General features: G+C 42.0%; 2 protein-coding genes and 1 long non-coding RNA gene across 6 annotated transcripts; 2 read left to right on the forward strand and 1 right to left on the reverse strand.

The window, feature by feature from the left end:
* Positions 1-69: 69 nt before the first annotated feature.
* Positions 70-6,172, reverse strand: LOC130594607 (bile acid receptor-like). The gene is made up of 10 exons (XM_057400597.1): positions 6,057-6,172; positions 4,535-4,903; positions 3,772-3,912; positions 3,050-3,189; positions 2,850-2,954; positions 2,656-2,755; positions 1,615-1,743; positions 989-1,108; positions 474-587; positions 70-364 (listed from the first exon to the last, which is right to left on the reverse strand). Exons 1-10 carry the CDS (start codon positions 6,118-6,120, stop codon positions 126-128), a joined length of 1,521 nt encoding a protein of 506 aa, XP_057256580.1. The 5' UTR covers positions 6,121-6,172; the 3' UTR covers positions 70-125.
* On the forward strand, positions 696-14,039 carry LOC130594616 (uncharacterized). 3 transcript variants are annotated; one of them, XR_008971127.1, is made up of 4 exons: positions 696-961; positions 4,463-4,551; positions 11,923-12,068; positions 13,835-14,039. It is a non-coding gene; the product is annotated as an uncharacterized LOC130594616 (long non-coding RNA). The 3 variants fall into 3 exon arrangements; XR_008971126.1 differs by lacking the exon at positions 11,923-12,068; XR_008971125.1 differs by lacking the exon at positions 13,835-14,039 and having other exon boundaries at positions 11,923-12,236.
* Positions 14,040-16,668: 2,629 nt separating this feature from the next.
* On the forward strand, positions 16,669-21,309 carry SIKE1 (suppressor of IKBKE 1). Of its 2 annotated transcripts, none has more exons than XM_057400599.1 (5): positions 16,669-16,934; positions 17,004-17,112; positions 18,054-18,196; positions 20,313-20,426; positions 20,806-21,309. In XM_057400599.1, exons 1-5 carry the CDS (start codon positions 16,776-16,778, stop codon positions 20,893-20,895), a joined length of 615 nt encoding a protein of 204 aa, XP_057256582.1. In that variant the 5' UTR covers positions 16,669-16,775; the 3' UTR covers positions 20,896-21,309. The 2 variants fall into 2 exon arrangements, with proteins under 2 accessions (XP_057256582.1, XP_057256583.1); XM_057400600.1 differs by having other exon boundaries at positions 17,007-17,112.
* The last annotated feature ends 1,316 nt before the right edge of the window (positions 21,310-22,625 follow it).

Below are 22,625 nucleotides of genomic sequence, written 5' to 3' on the forward strand. Positions count from 1 at the left end.
CCGAGGCGGAAGGGGAGGTGGCTGCGGGTGGGGCGCGCGCCCGGGCCGGTGAGGCGGCTCCAGGCAGAGCAGTGCCCGTGAGGAGCGATCCTGAGGGGAGCGGCGCGGGTCCCGTACGGGCTCGCCTAGTGCAGGTCCCAGACCTCGCAGAGCAGCGGGGTCAGCCGCGGGTCCCTGGTTCTCCGCGTCACCAGCACCTCCGCGTGGGTGTGGTTGAGGGTGCGTAGTTCTGTGAGGCGGCCGATCAGGCGGGCGAAATGCTGGGGGTCCTCGGGATGATGGATCTTGGAGTACTTGTAGAGGAGGCCCAGGAGCGGCTCCTGCAGCTCTTCGACGTGGCGCTTGTTCCTCAGGAGCGGGCGGTCTGTGAGAGCGCGGCGAGAGAGCAGTGAGCGGGAGCGGTGCGGTTCCGCACCCGGGGGCTCGGTGGGTGAGGGCGGGCAGCGCCCGGGACGAGCCAAAGCTCGCATTACCTGAAAAGAACACCGTCGTTGCTACGAGCAGGGCATATTCGGTCTCGGTCACTTTCAGGTCACCCATGCTTCTGTAGAAGTAAAACAGCGCGGTAATAAACTCCTCGGTTATACCTGATAAATAAAATAACCAGAATGTTACTTCCATGCAGAAACAGGCACTGCTGTTATGAATGGTCTTTGCCCTAATCTAAGGCTCCAGGCTGTTCTATTGCATGAAATCGTCAGCAAACGTGGTGAAAACAATGTTGATTCCTAAAGTAGTAACAGAAGTTGTATTGCAGTTGTGCAGCTTTTGATATATACAGCTCAAGGCTTTATCTTAGGATGTAAGCAAATGAACCTCTGCCTTCCACGAGGATGTAGTGCCTGTCCGTGTAACAGCATCTTGAGGGAATGGAGAGGAAGAGGAGAAGAGAATGAGCAGTGGCCACACCAACTATTGCTCCGTATGACTGAGAACAGGGCCAGCAGAGTAAGACTCCCAGGTATTTTGATTCTGAGACCTTCATTACCTGTGGTAGTAGTGGAAGTTGGACTCTCTTCACTGTGAGACATTTCCGTGGAGTAAATGTTGTTTCTATCAAGGTTTTGAATGTGACAGTATGTTGCATGATCAGAAAGCCTTACGTGACCTGGAACAAGACAGGTGACAGCTCCCAGATAAGTTTAATGTGACTGTAAATGTATTTCTGCATCGGCTTTTCAAATATATACACAAAAATGTGTGAACTTGTCCCAGAAGCATACAGGCAGAAAAAAAATTGTTCTTTTTATTATCCAGCACTAAGTTCATTGGTTGCATTACTGTTGGTCAAAGTCTCTTGACACAGCATCTAATACATCATTAATATAGCTAATATCATCCATCCACCCAACAACTTGTGCTAGCACTCAAAAATGTTGCTCTTTATTTGTAACTAATGGGAGGGAAACAGAGATTCAGTTGATTTTTATTTTATTTTACTGATCTTTGGGGATAAAAAGCCAATAGAAGGTACATAAGCATAACTGGCACTATTGTTAAGTACCAGTACAGTTGAATAGGAAATTATTTCAGTCAGTTAAAATGAATGGAAGTTGTTTCAAATTGGCAGCACCTCCTCCCGGTGTTAGTACAAAGCTTGTCAGTCAAACTTACTTTCACTTGTTGATGGTTGGCATTCACTGATTCTTTGGTTGTATATTTGGGCTGAACGCAAAAACATCGCCTCAACTGTTGACCCTTTTAGCAGCGCAATCTGATCTTCACTAGCTAAACTTTCAAATCCTGCAGCGAAAGATACATGTTAAGAATCAAGGAAGCCTGTGGCTGCCTTTAAGCAAAATTTCTTCTTAATAGCTGGTTAGATATAAGGAAGAAGTTCTTCACGTGTGCTTACACCTAGTACCTTTTAAATTTGCAACATCACTTAGTGATTGTGGATATTTATACTTCTTATTCATTAGTATCTGATCTTTTAAAAAATTACGTTCATCTTTTGACAAGCTTATTGTCTGCACTTAGAATTCAAGAGTAAAGGAACTTTATTGATTCTTTTGTTTGTCCTGATCAAAGCAGGGTAGGAAAAGAGCTTATCTGTTCTTTCAGATCTGTTCCACAGTAGTGCTAAATTACATCAAATATCTGCTTTAGACATGCTGATTGGCTTTTCTCAGTAAGTTTTACAACCTAGAGTAGTGAAAGAATTATCACCCTCCCAGCCAAATGTTTGTCAACTTCACACTGAAATTTAATTGCATGTTCCCTTGTCCTTTATTAAAGGAAAATACGAATAGGAGCTGCTTAGTCCCTCCTGTGCTGTGTTTTCCTTTGAAGGAACATCTGGTTTTTTCTTTGATTATGATAAATTGCAAACTGAACTGGATTTCAGAATGTGTTGAAATAGTAATTCACTCAGGATGGTAGTTTGAAGTCCATGTACTTTCGGAAAATGTCTCCATGTCAGAAAAAGAAAAATCTAATCCTAGCAAGCTTTTGAAGTGAATCCTTCTAATGTGTCCTTCTGACAAGTAAATGGTAACCCTGATCATTAGATTTGGAAGAAAAACTGGTCAGTGGAATGAGAGTTTTCTTAAAGCCTGTGGTATTCTCGGATTCATGCCATCTGTATAGTTCCTGTCTCTTGGGAAGAAAAGGAGTCACACTGTTCTGCAATATTTCCCAAAGGAAGAAACTTGCCTGGAAGTCTTTTTGTGAAATCCACTAGCACTTGTACATGGATGACTGCTGTCTCGGAGAGATAGAGAAAACTTTCCTCAGGACTTGCAGTTTCCTGCAGCTGCATGAAAGAGCATTTAGACATCTGATATAACCAGGGTGCAGTGCTTAGGATAACAACTTAGCAACACAGGTTGATTGTTCTGTGTACATACAAACTTCTTTGCTTCCTCCAGGGGAATTGTGTATTTTTGGTGTGCTGCTACGATGTGGTCCAGAAGCTGATGCTCCCTTGGAGTAAGTTCCATCTTCTCTGGGATCTGTTAAAAAAAAAAATATAAACCAATGAGGTGATAATGACTTGAGGCAAAAATAAATGATAAAAAGAGATCTTTTAAATAGAAAAATATCCCACTTTTCCAGATCTTGTTGTAGATGATACATGTCTACTATTCAGCCCCTCATCTTCCAGCTTTATATTGTAAAGAAAACTGCTCTTCTGTTTGAAATTCTTTCTGAGCCGCTTTGACTTGCACTGTACTTCAGTCAGCAAACCTGTGAGGCATGGAAGTGTGTGTCAATATGTGTATTTTCAAATAATTACAATTTGAAATAATCACTTATTAATGGAGCTAACACAAGTCTTTCATCACAGAAGCAGTCACCTATAAGGAACTAACTATGCTTGCTAGAGAATATGGCAACGTGTTATTCATTAAATGACTTAGTGTTTAGTATCCTCCAAAGGCCTGAATGTTTGCAGGTTTCTTGCTTGTGGCTCTGTGATAAAACATAAGAATTTTTCATGAAGACTATAATAATAACTTCTAAGCACAAAAGCACATCTGATAGGCTTCCTACTGCCCTGTCAAGGTTCAGGGTATTTAGCTGTCTCTGGTTAGTGCTTTCTTGTAATGTCTTTGAATAGCCTCTTAACTTAAGGAGATACTTCTCGAGCACTGGTGGTTTCTGCAAATAAAGATGCTACAGGTGCCACAGACTCCAAAGTTCAATCTTCCTACAGCTAAATGAGTTTTAGAACAACACCATTTAGCTTTGATGAGGAAAAGGGATTTGCTTTGGAAAAGGTTTTATGGAGTTGATGAGTAAAGGAGCCAGCTTGGAAGGAGCACTTACATTCTGCTAGCATTCCCACAGCTTTACACTTCTTCAGGCGACATTCCTGACACTTCCTTCGCATGTACATGTCCATTTCACAGTGACCACCATTCTTGCATCGATACACTGCATTTTTGGTTATGCTGCGTCGAAAGAAGCCTGCAGACAAGGATCGGGTTATGACTGAACGAATTTATCTCTAAGGAGCTTCATCTCATAATGAGTTAAAGAAGTAAATGCTTTTTGGGGTTTTGTTTGTTTATTTTACAATGGAAACATTACCTTGATTTGACATTTGCTTTTTTAGCGACACAGTTATGTCTTGTACTTTCTGGTGAATATTAATTGCTGTGTTCCTTACCTGGTTAAGACAGCCCCCACATAGCAAGTTAAAATCAGTAGCAAGTAATTATTACTTGGGTTTATTTCATTTTAAAAATAAGTAAAGTTAGTAACACTGACATAAATCTACAATAAATGGGCATCAGAAAATCAGCGGCTGCTTAAACTGACACTATTCTAGTGAACAATCAATGCAAAAATGAAATGCTCCTATTAAACAGACACTGTGAAAGCATTTTTTCAAAAAATGGTATAAAATGGGAATCTGGAGTAAGCATCTTAGATAAAAGGTTTCTTTGGTAAATTAAAATCCTCTGTAGAAACACCAGCTTAAAAAACAATGAAAATCTGTTCATTTAAATCACAGATGTGGAACACTGTTGAGCACTGTGGGCCCAGGGTCCTGCCTAAGATACAGATCAGCCTGTTTTCTTCTTACCTTTGCAGCCTTCACAGGTAAGTGCATTGTAGTGATAGCCTGAGGCCTTGTCACCACACACCACACACAGCTCCTCCTGTCCCTTCATGCTGAAAGAAGAGTGGTTTAATCTTGGCCGTTTTAATGCTTGGTATCCACATCCATCATCCATATGGGATGCTATGAAAGGGGGTTTGCTTAATTCACAGCTGCTGATGACACACTGCCCATCACTGTACTGAGAGTCCAGGCTGTACATGCTGTACTGGGAGTGGGAAGGTTGGGACTGTAATACTGGAGGAGGAATTTGAGCTGTTGAGTATTGGCAATAAGGAGTAGTCTGAAAATCAGTGTCTTGCAGCTGATAGTTGATGTGCTCTGGCAGAACATCTAGATACAGAAGAAATTGGAAATGAAATAAAAAACTAAACTATGTCTACATCAGCTACTTAAAAGTCTTAAAATGTTTTATAGATTAAAAATTTAATAACAAATTATAGAGGAACACATTTTCAGAAGAAGAGTCTGATAATTTCGTTTTAAATGTGCTACCCGTAACGTTTTTAACTAGAATCTTAGATGTAGTAGAAATGGCTTGGTAACAGTTTGGGCCATGTCATGTGGGTGCCAGTAGATTCTTACTAGGACATAATTACCACTTGTCAACTGATGGTATTAATGGTTGTTTTTATTAGTTGGCCACATTACAGAATATTTCCCATAAGCAAGTGAAGTGTTTGTTACAGATACGTATATCATGCGTAATTCTGGAAGTGTTGCACAAGAGTCTGAGCAGCATGGTCCAGAAATTAGAGGGGTTAAAATTAATATGACAGGAGACTTAAAGTTGAAATTCAGTTGAGTGAAAAGCAGAGGCTTGCTTTATTTAGCATTTTTCCACTTATAATCCCTTACAATTAAGTTTTATCTTGGCAAAATATAGGTACAGAATTATGAAGAGTGCTTCTTCCTGCCTTTCTGTTGATAATTTTATCCACCCTTCCTTAAATACACACAGCTATACAGAAGAAAGCTTGTGCAACATGCATCATATTTCAGTCTTCCTTTGGAATTGTAAATCTCTGTAAATACAAATTGGAAGTTTGTTGTGGGTTTATTTGGGGTTGGTTTTGGTTTGTTTTTTAAGCAGTCTGGAGGGTTTTTTTAATGGGCTTTGGGTACTATTTTTCCTCTTCCATAATCAAATTAGTTATTGCAATTATATAAGATATAGAATAACCATTATCTATTTATAATGTGTCTGGAATACTGCAATAAACCTTCTATCTTCTTCATGCAAGTCAAAGGGAGACAGCAGCAGTAATGTTTATGTGGAATGATCAGTCAGCATGATTGTGTTGTGTACCAAATCTGTCTGAGCACATGCTAATACTTTTCATTTTCAGTGTGAGCTTGATAGACAAACGTGTAGTTTTTAAGAGCTTGTAAAGACAAACTAAAATGAAGAAAATAATAGGCATTCCCACAGATGTTCATTTTCTATACTGCTTTTTCATAATACGGAAGTTTTGCTTTTACTCACCATAATACTGGATGGGCTCAGGCAGGCAATACCCATCCGGTACAGTGACAAATGTATTTGCCATGTTCTGCTCCCAGCTGTGCTGTTTCTTTCACTTGCTATGTCATAGACTTTCAGAGGGCAACCTAGAGAAATGGAAAAGTAAGAGAAATAATCGTGCGAGAAAGAACTGCTGGATAGGGTTAGCTACAGAGCTAAACCCAGAAAACTCCAGAATATGGAACATTTTCAGATCATAAGAAAATCTGTGAAGTCACATAATACTTTCAAAGAGGTTGCAAAATATTTCCTTTTCCTAACAGTACAGATTCAGAATAGAGAACATTCCTAAATGTGCAAGTTATAGTTAGAACTGTTTTGCTCTGAATTTTACACAAAACCATGTGGAGGAATCAGACTGATCATTGGTAAATTTTCTAGTTCAGGAAGAGATTAGAAGGAGCTTTGCTGGATAGGGAAAACTTGCTTCCAGAATGAGTTCAGGCATTTGCACTGATGTGGATGTGGTGGATGTTCTGTTTCTTCACAAACATGGGCTTTTAGTGAATTTGCTTCATTCACTTCTTCATCAAACCTGAAGTAAATAGAAGAAAACAGCCTGGAAAGGCCAGAATAGAATATCTTCTTCCTCACATAAATACTCTTTTATGCAGTAAAAGTCAGCTTTGCCTCATTTAAGCACTGCCTGATTTACATTTAAGAGCCTGTATTCCTTAAAAAGTAAAAAGCATCCTGTGAAGACCAAAACACATCAATTTCCTATAGGATGTATTACCCTCTAGAGAGCTTTTCTCTTCCCCTTGGTTAGTGAAGGAGCCTGGGCTACACTTGGATGCTTTGACTTTCACTGTAAGGAAGTGTACTTCTTGAAAGACACACACCCCTTCCCCTCAATCTGGACTGATCTCTGGAACTGAACACTTTCTGTTCATGTTGTTAGCAGAAGGTGAAAAGATGCAGTGAGGCTGGAATGCTGGGGGGTTTTTTGTTATCTCTGTTAGTAAATATTTGTTTGAGAAAGAAGTGACTCACTGAATCATGAGGTCCTTATCAGTTAGATCAGTTTGGCCTGGGCAAAGTCTACATTTTTCCCCAAAAATGTGTATTTGCTTAAGAAACATGCTTCTGGGATCCAGTAGTTCTTTAAATAAAGATAATAGAAGAAGATATAGAAGCTAATATAAAATGACACCAATCCAGTCTGAAAAGTATTATATTGGAAGTATGAAGTACATATGGCCAAACACAAGGTGGTGTTTTGATAAAATATTCTAAATCTTGGAAGCAGACTTTGATTAGGCAAAGTTCCCTCAACTTCAATATTGTATTAGGAACAGATTTGAGGATTTAGACCTTCTTACCGATTTTTTCTGGCTAACAAAAGTTATCAGTTGCAACCACAGAATTCACAGCTTAGAACAAGACTTCATAAATTAAAATTCTTAAATTAAGAGAACGTTATAGCAGTATTAATAGTAAATCCAGTAGTTATTTGAAGAATGCTATACTGTCCTGAAACAAGAGTAATGGTCATGCTTGCATAAGAATGCCACTGTTTCATTTTCTGACACTCTAGAATTCACTGTTAACAAATTTGTTTTCCTGATATAAAATTGCATTGGGCTTTTTAAAACAAAAAAATAAAGATCAGATTAAGATGTGTAAAGTAGGAACTTAATTTTCTAGGACAGGATAAGTTTTGTTTATTTCTAAGATTGACTGTTGTAGTCATGTGTTGCAACCTTTGCCTCGCCTTTTGTGTGAGTCTATTAGCAGTAGGGAAACCTCCTCCAAACTTGAGAAGCTGCTGAAGGAACAGAAGCTCAGTAGCTGTCCCTAATCTCTCTCACCTCATAGGAGTGAACAGTGACCTAAAGGACACTTCTTCAGCCCACACATATGTTCAGTAATCCTTTGCCATGTAGGCAAGTAAATTCTGCACGCACACAGAGCTCAGCTCCACACTGAAGGCTGTGGGAATCCTGGACAGAATGTAGTACGTGCCTGATTGTAATTTTCAAAACATAATCACTTGGACAAAGTTGAAGTGAAGTTGGCAGAGAGCTCTGGGGGCTTAGGGCAGTTACAGTCATGCTATTTCCAAACCAAAATATTTTGTGCTCATTTTTTCTGTTAACTCAAAATACAGCTATATGTTTTGTGTAAGTGTGCTTTAAAAAGGAAGCAAAAAGAAAGAAATATGTTTGGGGGTTGGAACTAGATGATCCTTTGCAATCCTTATGATTCTGTAATTGAAGAGAAGGTTCATAAAGGTCTTTAGCTTAAAAAGAACTGAAACCAAAAGATTTTAGTAACTTGTTTCATAAAATTACAAGTAGTAACAGAGGATTAAAGTCTTTAATCTTCAGCCAGACATACTGACCTGAAAGAAAATGTCATCTGCGTAAAAGCTATTCCCTGCTTTTCCTTCTTTTCAGTTACTCCCGAGATGCTATTTCAGCTCGGTATTTTCATGTGTGAAATCCTGATGGGGAGTGTGTCATATCTGTTTGGTTTCAATTTTAAAAGTCTCTGTAAGTGTGTAAGTGGAGTTATGGGTTTTTTCCCTTTTTTCCCAGACGATGAGTCCTAGGCTGTAGGTTGCTTAAGCACGTTTGAAAATGTTCCACTTTTCCAAGTTTAGTTTTGACAATAATCAGTCTTCTGAACTACTAATGTTCAATATAAACTGGAGTGGATGTTGATTCAAAGGGTTGATTACCTGTCTAATACAGAAATTCACCAACATTCAGTTCTTAGTCCTGCCCTAATGACTTCTCAGTTTATCAAAGAAGATGGAAGCCAGTAAAGAAAACAAAACAAAACCCAATAATCAATAAAAGTAATATAGAATGACAAAGCAGACACTTAACAGAATGTACACGTTCAGACTGGAACGTACAGTACATGTATCCATTTTTATTTATGGTGAAAGATGTTTTTACTATTTCTATTGCTCTAAAATACAGTATTATAAAGTAACATATTAACTTATCAAATTTGTTAACATGCAAAATCTACTTGTAGAAGAGGCTCTGGGGCGTCTTTTAAGAGGTATGTATTGACAGTACTTCAACTGTTATAGTAAATATTTTGACAGTTGAGTCATAGGGAAATTTCTTGTTTACTGGGAATTTTAGGAACTCAAGCTGAAGGTCTCCAACATTTATTTAACACACCTTGTGGTACATTACTAATCATGCACTGGAGCCAGATAGCATGTTTCAGTCTCGGTGTTAAATCGCTGCACTCTTTTTGCTTCTGGAAAGCATAACTTAGTTTTTTCATTTGTGAAATTTAAACCAAAACCTGAAACAAATGATAACTGAGCACAGTTGGTGTCAATATGCTTGCTCCCGGATGAGCTATTCAGTTTCACTCAAGCAATTCAGCAATCACTGATTACTGTCATTAAAGAATTCTTTCACAGCATAAGTTGTAGGATCACTTGATTCATCCTGTATGCAGCTTACATACATTATTAAGATTATATCTGTTTCTCCCAGTTTTAATGTTCCAAGAAGCTCCCCAAAGCTGCTGTTTGAAGAAATCCCACTTTTCCTTGTCATATAATCACCATAATAGGAATTGACTTATTTCACTAATGGACTGTGTTGGAATTATCTTATTGTCCTTTGGAATTGCTACCCCATGAACAATTATTTCAAAGGTATCATCTTTATATATTGTAAAATAAGAGGTTAGAGGTTGTTTGGAACTTAGTGTTTTCCAGGTACTTTGGGGAAGGGAAACAGATAATGGAATTTAAAAGTCATTTTACTTCACTCTGGATGTCAAATGAAGAACTGCTGGAACAAATTCTTGTCAGTAGGATGCCAAATTTAAAAGCCTCTTCTATTTTCATTTAGTCAGATGTTTAAAGGGGGAAAAAAGGAAGGAAAAAGAAGAAAAAAGCCCAATGCTTGAAATATTTTCACATGGCAAATTGATTTATGGCCAGAGCAACAATTTATAATCCCAGAGCAGTCAGGGAAGTACATGAAATACTCACGGTAGTTGCAGAATTTCTGGCTCCCAGAGCTGAGTCCGTGGAGCTGCAGCGCTGCTCTGAGTCTGAGTCCAGCTGGAGCAAACAGGGCCTTTTCCGTATTTATCAGTTTCTGAGCATACACAAGGCTCCAGACACTGCGCAGAGCAATGCTGCACTCAGAGACACAAACTTCCCACACAGCCTTTCCTGGGGTCGCAGCAAGGGCAGCTGCAAGTCCACATAAATCAAATAATAACTGGGTCATCAGGGACAGAGGCCATGGGACCCTCACGTCACTGCTTCCCAGAGTTCTCTGTGTCCACTTACTAAATATTCTTGGTAGAATTCTAAATTCTCCCATTTTGCTTGTTTAAGATTGCCATGTCTCTGTGTAAATGGATAATGTTCCTTTCCTGGGCAGAGAAATACTGCAGCAGTATTATTTGATTTTGGAAACACTGATGAAGTCAGGATCTCCAAACACAAACCACTCACCTGGTTCTCCCTATTCTAATTCTGACACACCTGAGCTGATGCAGTCAGCACAAGGCTCATGTGCTCCCATAACAGACCACAACTGTTAGCAACTTCTGTTGCTGCTACTTCTGCAAAATTTCATTCTTAAACCCCCAAGTATTTCCATTCTTAATAATTTCTCATACATGAATCATTATGATCTGAGGTTTTGCTCATTTCCTAGATAAAGTATGTGATCTTTGGTAGGGCATTTTCTTGTTAGGTATCATGTCATTACGCTTGCTCCCCAACATGATGTACGGAAGGTTAGATGCAAACATACTACTTCCAGAAGGGTGTCACTTTTCTTCTGTGGAAGAACAATTCTTGATTTATATTAGGAAAACCTGGGTGTGTTGTAGACTTCATGGAATTAGGTGTCAAAGGGAAAAACTCAGTCCATGTTGGTTATCTTACTGCAAAGTCACTTAAAATAGTCTTTAGGGACAATAGGTTTTCATGGCATAGCAAGCTAATATTACCCTTCAGAGTTACATTTGTATTCCATAGGCTCCAGAGAAGAGCATGCTACTGATTTCCACACAGTCTGTCACCATTTAGGAATCTCCTAGTCTTTGGAGGTGAATGGTTGAGTCTCACTTTCAGGATCAAAAAAGATTGACTCATGGGTGTTGTTTGAGCATCTTACAGGGCTTTTTGAGCTTTCAAATGCCCGACATTGATGATGTGTGGTGACAGAGGGCTGGAATGTACTGTTTACACAGTACAGACAAAGATAATGAGCTTTTAAGTTTCATTATGATCAGCATTTGTCTTTCTGGTAAAAGCAGCCTTATACAGCAATTTACTAAGACATCACAAAAACTTCAGTAGTAACAGTGAAGACGTTACAATTGTTAGAACTCGGATTTCTTTTGCAGCAGTGTCTTTCACATACACCACTGGCTTTTCATCCAGTTTTTCAGCCTTTCCCATGAAAGTTGGAAAAACAAGCAGGGGTTTGTGAACTATTTCCTTTACCTTTTAATACTACTGACTTTTTTTTAGTACCTTTTCTGATATGATACCTTATTGGTAAGCTGGTCAAATGTGCCTGAGGGACACGGGCATTTAAAGCCTATTGCCTTCAGGAAACTCAAGTCTGAAGCTCAGGTTTTTAGAAGGTAACTAATCCCCCTTCTGTCCGTATAATAAACCCTAGTGGATTCAGAATAAATTCAATTTCTAAAATAAGAATATAGGAACCTAAAACTTAGTCATAGTAGAAATCAAGTGCAGTGCCACATTAAGCATTAGCCTGTGGGCATTTGCTCCAACCCACATGCTGTCCAGTCATGCAGTGATTCACACCAAGTTACTGATCCACGTTAAATACATACATTTATATTATTTTAACAGGCCCCTTCTCCTATTCGAAAGTTTGTGTGACAATAAAAACGGGAGACCTGAAAGCCCACTACAGTCACACAAAGAACTGGTTAAAGGAAGTCATATCTACTCCAGCTGGAGCTTCTCTACATAACTGACCTGCTTGGCTTCATCTGGTATTGGATTGTTTACATAACTTCAGTAATTAACCACTATCAGCCTCATTAATGAAACATAAACCACCTCTTCTGCTCATTTATAAAGCACTTGTCAAACAAAACTTAAACAAAGGGCACAATCTCAACAAAGTAACAGCCCTTCAGAAGCTCCTGAGGCTCTGACTACCAGTCCTGACAGTCACTTTGTTGTTGTTTGTCAGTAAGAATGAAACAGAAGCCATGGCATTGTATATTGCTTTTGGCTAACTCTCCACAAAAACATCTGAGTTCTGTCACAGGAGGGCAACGATGCCTGGACAACTATTTTGGCCATTTCAGTACAAAATCCTGATGTTCCAGCTCATTACTGTAAATCATTAAATGATGAAAGCGAGAGTCAAATACTAAACTGGGAGCCTTTGGAAAACTATTTGCTAATTGCAAATAACAACATTGTTGTTATATGTGAGTTAAAGGTTATATTGAAATACAGATTATATCCTATCATCCGGGGATTAAGTTAGTAAACTTTCGGAACAATATTAAAGAAAGTTGAGCTTTAACAAAACAGCTGAGGTTCTAAAATGTTCCTTTACCTATTTTTGTTTTAGAGAAATGTTTCAGAGGCATAAAATAGACTGGTAGACAAATAGATAGCATGAAAAAGTAGTCCAAGAGCCACATGCACTTACAATCTATTAAGGAGCTCATGGAAAACCTGCAAACTTTTGTTCACCCTCTTCTGGATTATTTATTAATCTTCAAAAGGTGCGGTGGTTCTGGCACTGTTGGGATGTTCTTCATGGCATGGATGAACCTAAACCCTGGGTGAGAGAAGGCACAAAGCCTCCTGACTTAGCACTTCTGCATGTTGGTGTGCATTCCTGGCTTTAACAAGAGAAAGATTTATTTTAATGGGATGTGTACCTGTTGAACATGGTGGGTTCAGTTGTTGGATCACATGTTCTGAGAATCTGTAGGTACAGCAAAGAGAAGATAAATTCTGAACCTCATTTCCAAAAAGCAGAATATCTTGACATTATGTATTAAGCATTCCAGAATAATTATTGTGGAATCCCTTGGTCAGCATTTTATCAGCAGTGGAGTCTTGCTGCTGAGAGATTTAAAAAGCTGGATATATCAATTTATCAGCGATAATGTTTTCCCATTTTTCTAGCCTGGATTTCATCTTAAGGACATTTGTTTTGATAGTAAAAAGAATATTAGACTCATAAACGTGAGTGCTGTGATGCAGTGGGTGACTCTTCAAGATTTATCAAAGCAGGATAATTGAGATGAACAATAAGACTGAGTTTCTGGGTAATAGTTTTTGTCACAGATGAACTCTGGGTTTATGCAGCAGTAATCCACCTGGAAGTACAGGATGGGAAGTACAAGAGGAGGATTCACTTGGCCTAATGTGCTGCAGATTTTGTGGAGGACAATATCAGTGACACTGTAACAGTAGCTGATGGTTGTGTTAACACCAGCACCAGATTCTAAAAGCCAGCAGTAAGAAGTGTTGGGGGAGTGGTGTGAGAGAGGCCTTTGCAAACAAACTGGAGCTGATGATATGTTTGGCTGTTAGACACCAAGTTTTTCAAGGAAGGACTTGTAGTGGACATGAAAGAAGCCGGTGTCTGCAGAACGATGGTGTGAGACCTGTCAGAGACTTAGCCACAAGTTCTCAAACTGTGCTGACCACACTTAGGATTAATATGATTTTACCTGAAACCCAAGAATTATCCTAGAAATTTGCCCTTTATTCTTTTATCTATTTCCAGCATTTAGATGCCACTTGGTCTGTTGCAGATGTTGCCATTTTCAGCCCATCAATTCCTCTGGGCATTATCATCCACAATTTACTCCACCTCCAGTTCCTCGGTAAGTTACGGGCATCACCTGGTGCACATTCACATCCTCTGTACTGATGCCCGAACCTGTTCCAGGTCTGGCTAGGTTTCCTTTCTACTTTCCTACTGTGAGCAAGAACCTGTTTATTCCATCACAGAAATACTATAAATACTACTTATAAAATTAAAACATAAAAATCATAAATTATTTTTCAAAGATGGCCTAGAAATGGTTTTCATGCTGTTTTGGAGAGCCTCAACATGCTTTGTTCCTGCTAGAACAAATCCATGTTCTGTTTGACAAAATACAGCCATGTGGTTAAGAGTTATTAAAAGCATTAAAACATTAACCTCTCGTACCCTCATTTTTCACTTTGTACACATACATAAGTGTTTAATCGAATTGAAGTTAAACACTAAAAAGTTTGAGAGGCCAAATTTATACATTCTCTTTAGTTTATACAGAATGGATGTGATAAGCCAAAGGAATTATAAGACACCACTACTCAGAAAAAGCTCATCCGTTGATTTAAGCTCTCTTGCTCCGTACTAGAACATCTGGTGACAAACATTCCCAGCATTTAAATCAAGGAGCTTTGTCCTACTGGGATCAGTCGGTGTCCTGGCGCCACACTAACTTATTCTACTGTCCCATGGAAGCTGAACAAATGATTCTGTGTCAAAAGATCTGCTGGAGAGGGGATGAGCTGCATCCCAGAGTGAGAACACAAGACTTAGTGCTTTGTGGCCGTAGTATAGTAGACTTAACTGATTCTCATTCTACAATTTTATTTCAAAGAGCCTGAATCCCAGAAAGGGACTACACTGGTCCTGAACTGAAAAGTCTGATAGAGCAGCGCTGCCCCTTGTCTCCTTTGCTTGTCTCTACTTGGCATGGAAGGCCAGGATGTCATCTCTAAAGCCAGGGAGAAGCGTTTATTAAATCAGGAGTATAAAGGCAAGGGCCAGGCCAGAGATTCAGACATACAATCCACATGCAGCTTCTGCTGAGGTGTAATGATCCTTCACCAGGGCTTTTGAGCAACCTGGCCTAGTTCCAACCCCCATGGCAGGGGTTGGAACTAGCAGTTGATATTTGTTGTTTTTCCAAATGTTTGTGAATTACCTGTTACAAAAAAGGAATTCTCGTAACATGTTGTCTTAACTTTGTAGTATTCTCTAACAAGAAGAAAAATAAGGAAGGCCCAGAAGGTAACACATGGTGTAAAGCATGGTCTGGACATTTAGTTCATGCAGTTTACTATAAAGGAGCATTACACTTCCCGCATTTGCAAAATCTATATCCTACTTCACTTACTAATCTGATTCTGATGAAACACTCCAAATGCAGATGCTTACTCTGTCCTCTTCTGGACTGTAGGAATGTTTTGACATTGTTGCTTATATAAAATTGTCTTACTCAGCACTTCTGCACCGGGCTTGGTGATGTCTGGGATCCCACAGAAACCTTCATCTGATAAACCACGACAGCATCCTAGTTTTTTCTTGTGTGTCTGAGTGAGTCTTGTGAGTCTTTGACTTAAGTCAAAGGGAGTGCCATGGGAACCTTATTGTTGAAAACATGATTGATAAAGTTGGTGATATAAAATAAAGGAGCTTTGTGGCTCAAAGTTACTCCAAACATCAAGGACATCACAGATCACGGACAGTAGCTTTAGTTAGCAAATAAATACCAAAGGAGCAAGTCAGCATTGCACAGCTTGTTATTTTAGCTGGAGTGGAGGATGTTTGCAGTGAAGAGGGGCACATGGGAGCATAAGATAAGCAGACAGCCCAGCAGCCCTCAGCCCAGGTTTATCATGCGCTGTCTAAGGCAGGAGTGGAGAAGATAACAGCACCCTGGGTCAGGGACACAGAATCACAGAATCAACCAGGTTGGAAAAGCCCTTTAAGCTCATCCAGTCCAACCATTCCCCAGCACTGCCAAGGCCACCACTAACCCATGGCACTTAATGGCCTCGTCTCCACGGTGTGTGAACACTTGCAGGGATGGTGACTCCAGTGCTGCCTGGGCAGCCTGTTCCAATGCCTGAGCACCCTCTGGGGAAGAAACTGTTCCTAATATCCAGCCTAAACATCCCCTGGTGCACCTTGAGGCCGTTTCCTCTTGTCCCATCCCTTGTTCCTTGGGAGCAGAGCCCAGCCCCTCCTGGCTCCATCCTTCTGTCAGGCAGTTGTAGGCAGCGATCAGGTCCCCCGAGCCTTCTCTTCTCCAGACTGAATCCCCCAGGTCCTTCAGCCCTTCCCCATCACACTTGTGCTCCAGGCCCTGCACCAGCTCCGTTGCCCTTCTCTGGCCCCGCTCCAGCACCTCAATGTCTCTCTTGAAGTGAGGGGCCCAGAGCTGAACACAGGATTCGAGGTGCGGCCTCACCAGTGCTCAGTGCAGGGAGACAATCACTGCCCTGGCTCTGCTGCCACTCTGGTGGTGATACAGGCCAGGATGCTGGGGCTTCTTGGCTGCCTGGGCACGCTGCTCTCCCATCGCGCTGGTGCGAACCGGAGCCGCTCCGCCCGGGCACCCCCGGCAGCACCGCCGCTGGGAGCCCGCATGGCCCGCGCCTCAAGCGCTCTGGGGCGGAGAGAGCGCAGGGCTGAGCTTCCGCCGCCACGATCGCGGGCGTCGACCGGGGTCCGATGGCGCTGCAGCGCCCCCCCTCCTCCTGGGAGGCATCCCGCAGCAGTAAAGAGCGCGGCGGCCCCGAGCTCCTCGTCAAGGGTCCGGCCCGGCACTGGGCCCTGGACCCGAACCCGGACCCACACACGGACCCGCCGCCTAACCGGGGGCGGAAGCGGCGGGGTCGCGCGCTGCCGGTCATGAGGCGGGCGCGGGGCTGAGGAGCCGGTCGCCATGAACTGCACCATCGAGAAGATCCTTACGGACGCGCGAACGCTGCTGGAGCGGCTGAAGGAGCACGACACCGCGGCCGAGTCGCTCATCGACCAGTCCGCCGTCCTGCACCAGCGAGTGGCCGCCATGAGAGAGGCGGGCGCGGCGTGGGCCGAGAAGGTGAGCCCAGTGTGGCGGGCGGCGGTGGGGTGGCTGCGGGGCGGCACGGGCTGACCGCCGTGTCTTCAGCAGGGCCAGGGCCCCGCGGCGGAGCGGACCGACTTGTCCCGGCTGCGGCCTCACGCGCTCCTGTCCCAGGAGAACACGCAGATACGCGACCTGCAGCGGGAGAACAGGGGTGAGTGCGGTGGCACCGGGGGCTGAGATGTGCCGGGACCCGGGGGGGATCGGGAAGGGGTGTTTGGAGCTCCCGGGGCCGTTGGGTGGTGCGCTGGGGACTGGTGGGGTGTGATGTGTGGCGGGGCCTGCCGAGGGGACCGGGGAGCGCGTCTGTTCGGCCTTCTGCCAGGGCCGCTGGGTGCCCCAGGAGGTAGCAGGAGGTGATCCTGCCCCTCTGCTCTCGTGAGACCCCACTGAGTGCAGTTCTGGTGTTCTCAACACAAGGACATGGAGCAAGTCCAGAGGAGGCCGCGAGGATGCTCAGGGGCTGGAGTACCTCCTGTATGGAGCCAGGCTGAGAACACTGGGGCTGTTCAGCCTGGAGAAGCTGCGTGGAGACTTCAGAGCAGCTCCCAGTGTCTGAAGGGGACTGCAAGGATGCTGGACAGGGACTCTTCATCAGGGACTGTAGTGATAGGACAAGGGATAATGGGTTCAGACTTAAACAGGGGAGATTTAGGTTAGATATAAGGAAGTTCTTCCTTGTGAGGGTAGTGAGGCACTGGCACAGGGTGCCCAAAGAAGTGGTGAATGCCCCATCTCTGGCAGCATTCAAGGCCAAGTTGGACAGGGCCTCAGGCCACATGGCCTTGTGGAAGGTGTCCCTGCTTGTGGCAGGGGATTGGAAGGGGATTATCCTAAGGCCCTTTCCAACTCAAACTGTTCTGTGATTGTGTTTCTATGCCTTGGAAGTGGGAACTGCTGTTGAGATGGCCCCTTGGCCTGCTAATGGCTCCAGACAGCCAATGGCCACAGGCCCGAGCCCTGGGGCTGCACTGGGAAGGGGAGTGATGGGATAGCACCAAGGAGGGGAGCAGCTGGTACAGGGAAACGGCAACAGCTGACATGGCTATGGAAAATGGCTTGTAGTTCGTGGCAATGAGATGCAGTGCTTTGCAGAGCTGTGGATCTCGCTGGAGGAGCACCAGGATGCACTGGAGCTTATCATGAGCAAATACAGAAAGCAGATGTTACAGCTGTTGCAAGGGAGAAAAAGTGAAGATGCTGAACCAGCCTTGAACGTTCACCAGGCTAATTCTTTGGTAAGGTGGGATGGGGTCAGACGGGGGCTCAAGACACCTGTTCCCTGTCTCTTGCTTTTGTACAACGTTTTTTTCCATCCAGGGAACATCTCTGCTACAAAAGACATTTTCTGAAACTCCTGTCTCTCTTTGCTGGTATTTTTTTCTATATTCCTTTTCCAGGGATAGAGTTTCCAGCAGTTAATGGTTGTAACAGTTATCACAGAGGACACTGAAAAGCACAGCCCTTTTGCAGCTGGGGTGAAGGCTTATTCTTTATGCACTAGGTCCTAAATTCCCTGTGTTAAGCGTAATGCACATGATTCTCTACAATAAAATCAAAGGCATCAGAGTTGTTACTGTTCAGGAATTTTAACAGAGGGAGAAGATCCTTCTAAATCTCTGTGAGCTGCAGTGTGTTTTATTCTTAAGAGACCATCACTCCCAAATGTTTTTAAATCTGCATACTCAGTGGCCTAAAAGTTCCCCTTCATCAGTGACTTCAGACCTCTGAGCTGTGGCTGCTGAAAAATGCTGCCTATTTTATGTTTAGGCATCTAGTAATAACATTAAATCCCCATTTAAGCTTATGAATTCAGTTAAGCATTTGTTAAGATGCATTTTTATGTGATTAGAGAATAGCAAGCTGGTTAAAGCTAGTGACATATCATATCTTGTGGGGTTTTAATCGGTATTGGAGCTAGCCTAACATGTGTTTTCCACCGATACGTGGCAACTTGTTCTCTAGTTTGTGTCACTTAGGTCTTCTGAAGTAGCTAGCTCAGCAGTGTCTTGCTTCCAGTGCTTGCTTAGGGGCATGAATTGCTCTGTTTATCATGTCCTAACATTTATACAAAGCTTCCATCATTATTCTCTGTCACTGCTTTTGTTTCACTGGGGAAAAATCTTCTGTACTTCAGATTAAATCCATGAATTTTTCTCCAGCACTTGGAGAACAGTAACAACCTTTTAATGTCTTTTTAAGGGCTAAATTCTTGCTGTAACCATCTTTCCGTTTAGGGAAAAACAAAGTAATTCTTTCTTCCCAGATTAAGTAATCCAAGGTTTTCTTGTTCCTCCAGATGTCTTTTAGATGCTCTAATCTGTTTACATATTTCCTGAATCATGGAATTTAAAACTGAATTCTTTGCTCTGGTGATATATTTATCTTCCAGAGGCAGTAGAATAACTACTGATGCTTAGAGGAAAAAGCCTCTGTCCTGTCACTTTATCTGGTATTCCCCAAAGGGCTTTGTGATAACCTTATATTTTTGTTGCGTTAAAATGCTTCAGAAATTCCAAGTTCTTAGACAGGGCTTGGAGCAAACTGCTCTAGTGGAAGGTGCCCCTGCCCGTGGCAGGGGATTGGAACTGGATGAGCTTTAAGGTCCATTCAACCCAAACCACTCTGTGACTCTATGATTCTTGCCACTTAACAGCATTTTTGTGTTTGCACATTTGAGTTCCTCTCTGAATACTGTATTTGGAAACAGAACACTCTCCAAACAGGATTTGTTGCTACATAATCAGTACCTCTTAGAACTTTTCAATGCTCTTTATATGTGTGTTGCTGAGCTTCAACAAATTCCATCTCCCAAAGGATTAGAGCTGTGTCTAGATGTGTTCTGTACAGACTGCCTCAGGAAGCTCTAGTCTGACATGGTTTACTTTCCTTGCTTGGCATCCTGCTGAAATGAAGCTGTTTACTTCACAGTTACTTAGTCATGAAACTCATTTGCCTTTATGGTCGGTGTTCTTAATTCAGTCAGGCTTTTCTAACAAAGCAATAGGAAATTTGCTGCATACTAAACTCTGTTCACATGAACCTGAATCTGTTGCCCCCAGTACCTGTCACACTTGAAATTATTTCCTTCTTGGTAAGTAAAGATGCTTTATCTTGCTGTCTGATGTAATTCTCTTCGCTGTTTTCACTAATGACTCATGATGAAAAGGTACATGTTCATCTTTAAATATTATACCAGTTAGAAAGGGTTGCAGGTGCTTGGGAGGAAAGGATTAAAATTCAAAACAGGGAAATAATAAAAAATCAAGAAAATGAAAGTAATGGATTTAGAAGGGAAAAATTGCTGCTGCTTTTGCCTGAACATATTGAATATATTGCTTTTACGTCTTTCAGGAAATTGAAAGTCAAATAGACAGAATATGTGAGATGGGAGAGGTGATGAGAAAAGCTGTTCAAGTTGATGATGATCAGTTCTTTAAAGTTCAGGAGAAACTAGCTCAATTGGAGGTAAGAACAAATACAACTACTAAGGATCGAGCTTTGGGAGTGCCTAAACTCACTCTGGACTTGCATGTGTCAAGGATTTATAGCAATCAAAACTTTGGGGGTGGGGGTCAGGAAATGCAAAACACGATCTGTTAATTTTCAGGTTCTTAATGACTGTATTATGTATATTATGTCTACGCACATGTACACATGCACACATGTAGCCAGAAGCAAAATATTAGCTGTAAATGATGTAGTTCCTCTCTTGCTAGCACTGCCTTAATGCTTATGTTACAAAATCAGTTTAATTTACCTGTGGAGGAGCGGGCTATTGAAAGATGATTGTCCTTTAATTGTGAATTAGCTCATTTCTATTTCAGCAAAAATATTGATTTTGCAGCTTGAAAACAAAGAGCTGCGTGAACTATTGTCAATCAGCAAAGAATCTTTTGAGGTGGGGAGAGAAGATCTGCCTGACTGTGAAGTTTAGGTCACAAAATAACCTTATCTCCAAACCTTGACTTCAGAAACTTGTGAAACTACCCTGCAAGGATGGGGTTTGGTTTGTTCTTTCAGGTGTTTCTTTGTATGTTTGTTCTGTCTTTCAAAGTGTGGGGTTTTTTTTCTCTGCATTTTGATGAAATTACATACCGTTGATGTCAAAGGCTTTGCATTGCTTCTCCGTCTTAGTAATTGCACCATGCAGATGCTTAACTATGAAGTATTTGATTTGTACTCTTGAGTGATAGTTTATTTCCTCTCCTGTTTGTATTTTTAATGAGCTTTAGTTAATAATTCCAGCTGTGCAGATGGCACTTAGATCCACCTTGCCATTAGATAGAGAAGATAATATAGTTGTGATTATTTTGTTTGATAGAAGGAATAAGAGATTGTTCAAACCTGATGCAAATGGTAGTAACACGTTTTGCCCTGCCTGCACAAAGCAGGCGTGCAGAGCTTTTCTTTGGCTCTGAAGAGCTGACACTCAGTATTTGCCTGGGTTGACACTGTTACTTGGACAGCTGTTTAGAAGCAGGTCAACAGAACAGCAGATAGCCAAGAGAGCACTTTAGTAACTCCTCTAAGGAGCATTCTTTACCTTGTTTTAGGGGTGAAAAGCAGAGGGGACAACTCTTTCTGACACCTGTGCATTTCTGAAGGACATTTATCCAATTGATTTTGGTTGTACATGTAGCCCTGTTCCAGCTTTACCAGTGCTCCAAGTCACATGTGTACTGGCTGGCTGTGAGCTCAAGGCGTGTGCTCTAACCCTGCACAAGCATAGGGCTTTCAAATCAAAGCTCTTCAGCCTCCCACTGCTTTGGACTTCAGGAAGACTGTATAATTCTGCCTCAAAACTGAACCAAAACTAACCATATAGACAGGTTTTTAGTGTTACCTGACAGGTAAGTCTAGTACCATATGTTACATAGTTATGACAGAATAATCCTGTATTGAGTGAAGTTATAGTTGTGTTATTGTAGGAATGTATCAGTATTGTGATGTTTTTAATGACATTTTTATATAAAGACTCGTCTTTCTTACCTGTGGTCAAAGAATAATCCTCCAAGAACAGTAAATATCTTGTTTCCAATATTAGTTTAATTTTTTATGCTACTTTTCCCCAGTGAGAATTTTGATAGATGCAGAAGGTGATTTATGTTCCTGTTCTTATTAAGAGACATTTTCTTGCAAAACTTTGGAATATCCAGCAAGGTTGTTTGGTAGATCTAAGGGATTTCTGTACAGGAGTAATCTTGTATATAATCCGTTTCTATTAGAAATTGTTGAAGAGGGAATAAAAGACCCCAGTGGACAGTCTTTTCTCAAGTGTGGTGTGCTTTGTGAATCCGTCTGCTCTGCATGTACCCAAACTGTTCGCCCCCTATTTTTTACCTCATCTGAATGAAATATTACAATGACCAACAGTGCTGCATTGTATCTGTTTTAGCATCATCTGAAATGCATGTGTCGAGGCGCTGGCACAGGGTGTCCAGAGAAGCTGTGGCTGCCCCATCCCTGGCAGTGCTCAAGGCCAGGTTGGACACAGGGGCTTGGAGCAAGCTGCTCTAGTGGAAGGGGTTGGGGCTGGAGGAGCTTTGAGGTCCCTTCAACCCAACCAACTCCGGGATTCCATGAACCATCTCGGGCTGGACTCTCTGCTCCCTCAGGCGGACAGGCTCGCGCCGCCGGCCGGCTGGTGGTCGCGCACGCGCAGCG

Source organism: Pezoporus wallicus, unplaced genomic scaffold (assembly GCF_028554395.1).
Source record: "Pezoporus wallicus isolate ANWC-B61680 ecotype Strahan unplaced genomic scaffold, APGP_CSIRO_Pwel_v1 scaffold_7736, whole genome shotgun sequence".
Classification (NCBI taxonomy): Eukaryota; Metazoa; Chordata; class Aves; order Psittaciformes; family Psittacidae; genus Pezoporus; species Pezoporus wallicus.

Coding starts and splice junctions, on each gene's coding strand:
- LOC130594607 (XM_057400597.1), bottom strand. CDS start 6,120: ATGGCAAATACATTTGTCACTGTACCGGATGGGTATTGCCTGCCTGAG. Junction 4,904..6,056: donor TGAGCCCATCCAGTATTATG/GTGAGTAAAAGC, acceptor TTCTGTATCTAG/ATGTTCTGCCAGAGCACATC. Junction 1,109..1,614: donor CCAACCATCAACAAGTGAAA/GTAAGTTTGACT, acceptor GTCTTGTTCCAG/GTCACGTAAGGCTTTCTGAT.
- SIKE1 (XM_057400599.1), top strand. CDS start 16,776: ATGAACTGCACCATCGAGAAGATCCTTACGGACGCGCGAACGCTGCTG. Junction 17,113..18,053: donor CCTGCAGCGGGAGAACAGGG/GTGAGTGCGGTG, acceptor AGTGCTTTGCAG/AGCTGTGGATCTCGCTGGAG. Junction 18,197..20,312: donor TTCACCAGGCTAATTCTTTG/GTAAGGTGGGAT, acceptor TACGTCTTTCAG/GAAATTGAAAGTCAAATAGA.